Raw genomic sequence first — 10,589 nt, 5'->3', positions numbered from 1 at the left:
ACATCCGATCATTTAGCAGTCACAACAACATGGTATAAACATAACATGAGGAGACATAAAGGAATACACACATAGTACAGTTGTGAAAAAGCAAATTCCTTTTTCGAAATTGAGAAGATGGTCTGTAATGCACGACACTTTTCTTATTTCTAGCCCATTGTGATTTGGAAGTAATTCACTTTTTCCTAAAAGTACACAAACCAAACCTGAGCACGAGTTTGAAGGTCTATTGAACGTGTAACCAACAGATATTTCAGAAAGTCAACATTTTATGTTGTTTTCACTTTCTGTTTGACTTTAAGAAATAAACCCAAGTAATTTCAAATCGATTACGATTTCTTCACAACTTTATTGAATCGTCAGCTTGTCGCATTTTCCGACCACCATCCCTGTCCTTTGCTCCATCGAGCCAATGCACCACACTTGCACGAAAGTCCGCTTCCTTTGCCTCGGAATATACTTCTCTAATGGCAGCTGTAAAATGAAAACTTTTTACATTAGACAAAGATTGATTGTTCCTTATAAAGGAGGGTACGTTAAAAGCTGTGCCACTGAAGCAAACAAAACGTTTAAAAGCAATATTCAAAAAATTAATAAAAAATGTTAAATTGAAAAACTTGATTCTCAGCTTATGCTACAATATATGGGTCTGCTACTATTCGGCTGGTCCGATTCGGCTAGTGCGATTCGGCTGCAGTCTTTTTCGGCTAGTTCGTTGGATTTACTTAAGGATTTTGTTGGATTACAGAAGGATTATGGTTGGATTTTCAAAAATTTGCCGAATAGGGAACTAGCCAAGAAAGACTGTACCCGAATAGGGAACTAACCGAATCGGACTAGCCGAAAGGGCCATTCCGACAATATATAGTAGATAATTTTAGTAATAATTACTCAGAAACGTGATGACAAATAAGCTACCATTTTCAACTCACCAAAAATAACTTTATACAATCGAAGTTGCTGGAAACCTTCTTTTCCGTGACGCCCCTTGCCACTCAAGTTATAAAACTTAGCCAATTCATTGCCCATAGTTTCCTTGAGCATTCTCCTTGTGGTTTCAGGCAAACTTCTACCGCTGAAGCCCAACAAATAAGTAACCTGTAAAAAATTAGTCTCTGCTGTTACTCAATTCTTATGCTATATCGTTAACCTGCATGCACTTTTACAACGACATGTGGAAATAGACAATGACGAAAAGCTGGCAGTTTAGCAATCACGTGAAAAAGTATCGTGTGTCAAACGTCATAGATCAAAATAGCAACCTGTAAAATCTAACCAGGAGAAACAACTTTGTTGATGATGAAAACTTTTCTTATTAATGTATGTGAATGATTAATGAATAAATTTGGGACTCTGCAAACAATAAACTTGTCAAGTGAGTGTAATTAACTACTCACCATAGATGTTTGGAACTTTCCATCCAGTAACTTTCTTTCTATATCACAAAGTTGTTCTGGAGAATTAATTGGCAAATTCTGAAACATTGGAAATTCTTCACTGCTCTTTTCCTTTGTTTTTTCAGAAATCAGTCTTTTTAAGCACCGTTGTTGTGCTTGAATTTGTTCAAGAACTTCGAATATCCGAGCTGAAAAAGATAAGAATAATGTAAAGAACACATTGCCATAAATGGGATTCACCTAACATAACAATGAGTTTCACACTTAATTAAAATTTGTATAAATAACCACACTCGTTTAACTGATTCACTATATATGTGCAATCATGGTTAACACAAGGTAACAACAAAAAGTAAGAAGCATAGTCCAACATACATTGTATGCTCCATAAAAAATTCAAATCAATGAATCACTTTCATATATATACGTACTAAAAATAGGCCCAAGTTCTGAACAAGAAATCATCGTGTTGCCACTTGGAGTAGTTTGCATTGGAGCCCAGCTTGAACGTTTCTTCGGAGTATGCTCATATTCCAAGCTATAGTTCACTTCAGTATTATACTCTTGGAAAGAATTTGGAGCTAGAAATATACATAAATACCACGACATTAATGATCTATAATACAAGATGATACTTTGATTTCTTGCAGTTCAGTACAACAATATTGAAACCAAAATTGTCACCCAAAAGTGTATGTCACCAACGAAGCTTTACGCAATGCGGTGTACAAATGTATAAAAGTTTGAATATTGGCAGTAAACCAACAATAAAAGCTAACAGGTCCAGTAAGACTGATAATCAAGACAATAATTTTACTCACTGGAATGTGTGCTTTGCGCAGCAGGAGGAATCGGGAGTTGGTTTGCTTTATCAAAGCTTTCCAAAACTGATGTTTTATTTGAAACTTTTCTAGTTATTGAAAGCTTCTTATGTTTTGAAAGACTTGGTTGTGAGTGCGGTGACAAACTTGATGATGAGCTTCTGTCATACCACTGTGACTTTGTTGAAGACCTTTAATACAATTTATCCACATTCTTGAAACAATATCATGGGGCTATTCCGAGAAAAACAATTTACACACAAAATAATAATCAAAGATAATCATTCTTTTATAATGCACCTTAAAGGTCATTAAGACATAAGCATAACTGCAAACAGCGACACCGTTTTGGCCTCAAAGTCTTATCAGACCAGCCAAAAAACACTGGATAAAACACTTGCTATAAAGAATATAAAGAAAGAATATAGCAATGAAATCTGATAGAAAAGTTAAAACAACTTTTGATTTCTGGCCAAACCAATCATCAAGTGCACACTTATTCAAATAGATATATGCATATATACAATATAAATACAAGGAACAAGTCTTTTAGGCGCAGACAGTTAGGCGCCGGTCAAATAGGCGCACACACTATGGCGTCAGGATATTTTGGTGCGGAGCACTGTTGCGCCCGTTCATTTAGGTGCTATTCCTAGTAAAGTCTGCAGATTGTATCAGCTTGGCAGGTAGGGTTCAATATAACACAAAATGTTATATTGAACAGAAAAATATATTGTTTTATTAATGCGCATGTTCGGCATTTATTTGTTGTAACTCTAGGTTTGCGTCACCGAAAGCTTTATAAATAAATTATTCAAGTTTCCGAACATGACTGAGTTTACTTTTACTCAAGTGAAATAATAGCTACACTAAACATCAGTAAAAAATATACCGTAGCCTATATTCAAGCGGGTGGTAGGCTTGAGTAACTTAAGTTTTTAGTAACTTGGTTTTCCGTCAAAACGCCGACTAGGTTTTGCTAAAGCTGAGCTGATACAATCTGAAGACTTTACAAGGAATAGCCCCTAAATGAACGGGCGCCACACTGCTCCGCACCTAAATATCCTGATGCCACAGTGTGCGCGCCTATTTGACCGGTGCCTAACTGTCTGCGCCTAAAAGACGTGGACCCTAAATACATATAGATAACACCAGTATGAAGTCATTTTACACACATGATCAAAATGGTTTCATAATAAACTGTATTTACCTTTAAGCCCGTTTAAAGCGCCCTCTATTTTCATCATCACTTGATTCAATATTCGAAGTAACCTCCAGATAATGCATTTTTTTGTTTGCAGCATTCCAATTACCTGTGATATGAAATCATTAAACATGTTGGTACAAAACGTGTACCAACAACAACATAACATACTCAACAACAACATAACGTAAAACAACATAACATACTCAGCTTAGTTGTACAAAGTGAAATAGCAGCCACTTGTGCCACCAGATTTTTTCCCTTTAGTATCGGTATTTTGTATAATATCTTACCCTATTGATATAAATGCTGCAACACAATAGCCTAACTTACTTGTTCTAAACCATTCTTTTACTGCAAAAACCTTCCAATTATCAGCAGGAACTTCTTTTTTTTTTGGCAGCATTATGGCTACGTTTTGAATTGATGTATGGAGGCCAACAAGCTTCATATGGACTTTTCATCCACTGCAAAGGAATAACTGCCATACTTTTTTTGTCAGTGTACTCAACCACTACATATGTTCCAAGCTCCAGTGTATCCATACTTTGTAATTACAAACACACAGATTACTAACAATGTAAAATAATTTTTTACAACCTGTTACAAAATTATTTGTCAAAAAATGGAGGTAAACATCCAAATGGAGAGCAACATCATGTCCCAAAAATAACAACAAAACGTGCAACGGTGTCATTGCAAAACAATAAGAAACTGATGTAAAATTTAAAGTGAAAAAAAAACACAAGAAACAAGATACGGTAATACCACAAAACATTTTACAATAATTGATGCACCTTAATAAATCAAGAAGAAATCAGAAAACACAGAAGTCTTTGAAAGAAAAATCAACCCAGACAAAATCTACCAAGACTGGTGCAATAGCCTACAGGAATAACAACAAAATAGCTTTTTACAGGTAATCTCACACACTTAGGGTTAATAGGGAGCTGGTGTACAGGAGGGTTAATAGGGAGCTGGTGTACAAGTCCGCCCCCCTCTCCCCCTGGTAAATCATCTAGACAGGAATTTACCAAAACATGTGGATTGAAGTGTGTGAACAGCAAAGCAAAGGTAAAGTAGTTTCACCCTATATGTTTGGTCAATTCCAGTCTTTGTCATGATTTACCAGGGGGGGGGGGGGGGTCTTGTAAACCAGCTCCGCTAATAGTTGGCCTACATAAAAGCACGCACTCACCTTACTGTTCAAAAGTCAAATTAATGGAAGAGCCTATAGCCTACATAGTATATATATACAGAAAGTCGTTATGAAAAGTCCACATATAAGAGTTAAGACAATGTGTACCGGTACATACCTTGAGAAGATTGAACATCATCAATAATAGATTTAAAAGAGGCTTCACTATTTAAATATTCAGAAACTGCTTGAATGTGTGCGTTTGTTTTATCTCTCAAAATTCGGCAATTCGTCCAGTATGATTCACCTTTGCGTTCCATCTCTGGTGTTCTTACCAAACTTACAGCACACTTCAAGCAAGCATTAACATAAACCTATCCTGTACTTTAAATTTGGCCTGGTGAGTGGTGACAAGTTGCATTTTGTCAATAACGATGACACGGTGATGCTTGTAGCTAATATTTAATTTTTTCTTTTTCGACTAAGATTTTCTGAACGCTTGTTTCTGTAACTTCATGACCTTCAGAAAAATTAGCCTACATTCTGAATTGTAATAGGCTATCCAATTCCACTTACTGTAGTGTAGCCTGCTGATAGGCTTTTCATTCACTGATCACACACATAAAACCAGGCTTACCTTTTTGCAAAACTGAAACTTAAAACTTCTGCGCTTTAAAACTGAAAAGTTTCTATGGAGTTTTCAAGTTCAACAAAATGGAAGTTTACTAACGTGCTTTCTGATTTGTTGCGCAATACAAACGTCTGCAATTTAACCGCGTGTATTTGGAGTATCACGTGATGAGCACGCGGCTGTGCGACTTTGTACATTTAAAGTTTTGAAGGTGGCCACGAAGATTGGCTTCTTTGCCTTCCCTGCTCATCACATTTTCATGTAAAAAACTAACTCAAAATCACACACCAATCAGACAGCGACAAAACCAACTATAGTTAATGATTTTCCAAGTTTTAACCTGTCATCACAAATGTATATTTTACATTTTTATTTGTTGATATATCCATTAGTTTTGATTTTCTAACTTATTGATCTAAAACCACAGAGTCTAAAACCACTAAACTGAAATATTTCTGCTGTGTTATGATTTAAATTACCAGTGGTTCACCCGTTTCAAATACATTTTGCCATGTTTTGCTTATCAGTAGGCTATCCTATTTCCAATCTGAAACAGATCATTGCCAGATCTGTTCAGACGTCCGCATCCGTTGTTCGTGCTACCATGTCCAGACCAGATGCGGTTTTGATCTGGCATCAGCATTTTCTGTTCACGCCCGACCATGCCCGGTTAAAATACGATCAGAACCAGATAAAGTGGCTGTCTGGGGCATTGTGTTATCACTTTTGCAATAGGGTGCCAACTTTTAATAACTCACTGATTGAGATTAAGAACATAATAGTGCGTTTGGTCATAAGTTTTAATTTTATTACGCCACTTTACCTTAATTTAATCTTAATTTTTCTTGTTATAAATGGCATAAAAAGAATTACCGTAAATGAGTCTTGATCGTTGTTGATGTGCAGAAAGTCAATCACAAGTTGAATTTTGAAACCCTCTTGAGTTGTCAGAGTCCACAAACACAGCAATTCATGTTCATATGGTTCTGGCCAACCAAGCGGTGTAAGAGCTTGTGATTCGTTGTTTACAGTAGTGTTGAAACCGCAAGTTACTGGAAACAAATCATATCACAAATGAATGTATCAAAGTCTCAAAGTTAATAAAGGTTTGACGATTTGAATTGATTTGATTAGTTAAAATATTACGCTTTATATACTTACTACTCATTTATCTATCTTTATTATCTACAATACTACTCTGTATTAACTCTTAAAAGAAACAAAATTAAGTTGAGGTAATGCTGTGATTCATTGACATTGGCTTCTACTTGCAAACCCTAACATTAAAATTAATTTCCATTTTATTTAAAACTGAATGAGTGATCTCAATTACAACTTTATTAAAATATTTAAGCTAAATAGTACAATTTGAATACTTTTTTATATTAAAATAAATATTTTTTTATTTTTTTTTTATTTTTTATTTTTTAACTAAATAGTAGATACACAACTTAGAAGTTTGTAAATTAAGATATTCCTTGTTTAACAACGGCTAAGTTTTGTATGAATTAATTAATTATCCACCCCTCGTTACATCACGAGGAAAGAAAAAGTCAAGATACAGTGACACGTGGGATTCAGCAAGGTTCTTTTATGAGTCCTGGATGTCGTATACAAGAATTTTTATTTGTACTCACCAGCCACATCTGAAAAGTAAACATAAAAAATTTAAAGTTTTATCAACTATAATCATGTCGAAATTATACTGTATGCATTACAGACAAACAGGTTATTCAAATATCATAGAAGTTTTTTCTATAAAATTGAACCGCATAAACACAAAAAAAGTCAGATGTTATATTAGACATAGCTGACTCAATAATAAATCTTAATAATTTAATGAAACTGTATGCTTGTGTGATTTATTTCCACAACTAATCGAAGATTCGGTCTATGAAATTTGAAATTTTTTTTTATAAGCCTGAAGATTTTTAGAGTCAATTTTGTTTAAATTTTATGTTAGTCATTGTCACTCACTTGCAAAAAATGCTTTGAACCCACGTTGTTGCATAATATCATTTGACGTAAATTTTACCCTGAGGAATCCGTTCAAAGAATGAAACGTCGTTGGCTTAATGTTGTTTCCACTCAATTTGACTGAAAAATCTATATCTTCAAATACCTGTAAAGTAAAAAATAAATTACAGTATTAGTAAAAATATCTAGTATTTGTCTAACCATAGTCTAACCATATAACCATATTTGTCATAACCTGTAAAGTAAAAAATAAATTACAGTATTAATAAAAATATCCAGTATTAAATATCCAAATTTTGTCTAACCATAGTCGGCTGCATAGCCGAGTGGTGAGTGCACTGGTTTAACATTCTATAGGGCACCAGTTCAACACCGCTCAAACGCATGTGGCTTTGTCTTTAGCAAGACACTTAACCCTAGAAATACCGGATATTTTTTCTTCAAGCACTACCAAAGGGGTCAATTGACCCTAGCAATTAATATTGCTTGAAAACAATTTCCTGGACACATTGCTGTTGAAATAATCCTAATTTAAGTGTACCTGAAATCAGTTGACAACAAAAGAATTCAAATAGAAAATAGATGATCCCATAGAAACGTACTCTGTTGACTCAACAATACTTTCTGGCACCAAGTTAATGAAAACTGACTGGATTCTATTTGAATAAGCTTAACTGAAGAAGATCTAGCTTCTAGCTGATCGAAATCGATTTTTAGCTATATATGATAGAACTGACTCGTGTGAGAATAAATTTTTTTGCATTACAAGACATGTAACTGAGTCGTTCATATCAAGCATTGTTGTGGGTTTGACACCTGTCAGAAGATACTTTATTTTCTTGACAAAAGAATTCAATTATGTAATCAAACGATATTTAATTAACACTTTAGTGCAGGAGTTTTTAACCGGAGGTCCCCGCACCCCTTAGGGGTGGGAGAGCTGTTCCTGTGGTGTGCGGGAAGGCTAAATGATTAGAGTTAGCTATTAAGGAATAATTAGGCAATCAGGATATTCCTGCCTGCTTCCTATAAAAAAAACAAACAAAAACGTTGATTCGTTTCTTGACTTGCGAGTAGTAGTTAGCACCAACATATCACGATTAGATGCCATTATCAATAGGAAACAACAGCAAATACGTCGCTGAGCTTGTTGCTTAACCACCACTATACGGAAAAACTATTTTGCATGTTTCACATAACTAACAAAATAAAGGCAGTTTTGAAGCCAACTGCTGACAATTATTGGTAAGGCAGAGTTCGACGTCGTCCTTGACTTTTGCTATCGTGGCATGATTGACCAGTCGAGAGGCTGTAAGTAGGATATGTCATGGTAGTGAGGATGCAAATGGCCTGGAAGAGTTTCCGTGAGCTAAAACATATTCTTATAGACAAGGATATTTCCTTCGGTGGTCGAGGTCACATGCATAATATGTACCGGTATGTAAGGAATGTTCTACTGCATGCACGTGAGACATGATCAACCAAAAGCGAAATCGGCCATGTTGCAATGATAATTGCCATGGAACGATGGATCTATTCCAAGTGCCTTTCTGACTGGATGACGATGGAAGAGCTGAGATCCAGGTTTGGCGTCCATCAGCTTGAAGATGTCATGAGATGGAGAAGGCTGCATTGGTACCGACACATTCAACGCATGGAAGAAGACGCGTGGCCGAAGAAAATTCAGTTTTCTAACGTCCATGGAAATAACCCTTGTGAGTGTCCTAAGAAGCGTTGACTAGACTATATTGGAGAAGATTTACGGTTGGCAACACCGCAGATTTCGTCTTGGTTGACCCTCGAGGCCGGTGGAATGAACGATGCCATCACAGAATTGAAGATTGTTGGCCACCAACCTTCGCAATATGGGGAACAGGAGACGTTAAATCGTAGAGATAGATAGAAACACAAATATTAAAATAACACAATTTTCAGATCCCACGTAGTCTATAAGGAAAGCATCATATTGTGATATTTTATTGTCTGTTATATGAATAAAGATTAAAGAAACACAATGGTTTTGTTATTTACCTATGAAAACAACATTACTTTTGAGTCAATCTAGAAAGGGGTGCAAGAACTTGTCGGTGATTTCAAAGTGGTGCCAAGGAGGAACAAGGTTAAGAAACACTGCTTTAGTCAGAACTACTGTTTGATATCTGATTGAAAGGAGGTTTGAAAGACAGTTATTGGAAGGAGGTTTGAACGGTAGTTGTTGAAAGGAGGTTTGAAAGCCATAGTTTTGGCTATAGGTCGTATACAGGCAAGTAGTTACTGAACAATAGATGTTTGCAATCGCTTGCTAGAAGTGCTACAGGAAGCTCATTATCAGATCGAAACATTATCACTGGCTGAATAATACCACTGAGCAAGTAATAGCAGTCCATATTCCGTAATAATTTATTGTGTAACTATGGTTTTGGAAGCATTTATGCAAGGAAGTAGTAGTGGGGGTCAATTGACCCATTTGGTAGTTGACGTAAAACTGGACAAAAATGCACAATTTTTTAATCGAATTTTTTGCTACTCAATTGGAGTGTGTAATAACCAAAATAAGAAGAAGTCAAAAAATATTAACCTGCTATGTTATGTATGTTTTGGTTATTTAAGAAAAAAACAAAGCAAAAAGGGTCAATTGACCCCTTTGGGATTGCTAGGTTTAAAGGCATTCTGTCGATTGCGAAGTGGCGCCTGTTCGAATGTAGCCCTTGATTTCTCACATAATTATAAACAGGGAGCTTAATATTTTGTTTAAGCATAGCCCTATCATTTCGTTGTAGAACAGGGAGGGCCGTCAATGCACTTTTTTTTGTCAAATCTCTTAGCAAATCGGCTCAGATAGGTGGCTTAGGTCACAAACAAATAATCTGAAAGCCTTTTTTTGATCGGGCCGCGGAAAAACGGCGCACAAAAAATCAATATCACCCAAATAATATAAAAACCGTGTTTTTTCCAAAAAAAAAAAGTAGTTAAAATAATAGAAGATAAACAAAACGATGTAAACAGTCAAAAACAATCACAGAACGTAATCTTTCTTTGACTCAAAACGTGAACGCTGTGAGCGAGTAGCAGTCTGCATCAGAATAAGTTCGTCTGCTGCCATGGCAGATGACTTCATCGCTCAATTCGGTTACGAGTTTGATTGGGCGCTCAACTGCTTGTGTGCAGCACGGAAAACTGTTAATCGATGTAGGAACATCGGTCTCGACGAAAAACTCTGTGAGCTGTTGGATGCTGAAATTGCATGGAATTGGTGGCTCAGTGAGTTTCTGCTCGCTCCACCGGAGCAACGAGTTTGTTGTCAAGTCTGTGTAAAAGTTTGTTTTGGGAATTTCGAAACGAAGTATATCCCACCAGTGTACTCGTCTCTTGCTTTCTGGATCCGATGAAATGAGAGCTTGCACATTGGTTTAGACTCGTC

General features: G+C 35.9%; 1 protein-coding gene across 1 annotated transcript; it reads right to left on the bottom strand.

The window, feature by feature from the left end:
* Positions 1-337: 337 nt before the first annotated feature.
* Positions 338-8,801, bottom strand: LOC145777491 (uncharacterized). Its single transcript, XM_082588873.1, has 9 exons — positions 8,724-8,801; positions 7,169-7,313; positions 6,829-6,837; positions 6,065-6,243; positions 3,429-3,531; positions 1,829-1,978; positions 1,398-1,585; positions 933-1,098; positions 338-474 (listed from the first exon to the last, which is right to left on the bottom strand). Exons 1-9 carry the CDS (start codon positions 8,799-8,801, stop codon positions 341-343), a joined length of 1,152 nt encoding a protein of 383 aa, XP_082444999.1. The 3' UTR covers positions 338-340.
* Between the last annotated feature and the right edge of the window lie 1,788 nt (positions 8,802-10,589).

This window comes from Aplidium turbinatum, chromosome 9 (genome assembly GCF_918807975.1).
Source record: "Aplidium turbinatum chromosome 9, kaAplTurb1.1, whole genome shotgun sequence".
Lineage (NCBI taxonomy): Eukaryota > Metazoa > Chordata > Ascidiacea > Aplousobranchia > Polyclinidae > Aplidium > Aplidium turbinatum.
This window is presented reverse-complemented; position numbering and strand designations above follow the sequence as displayed.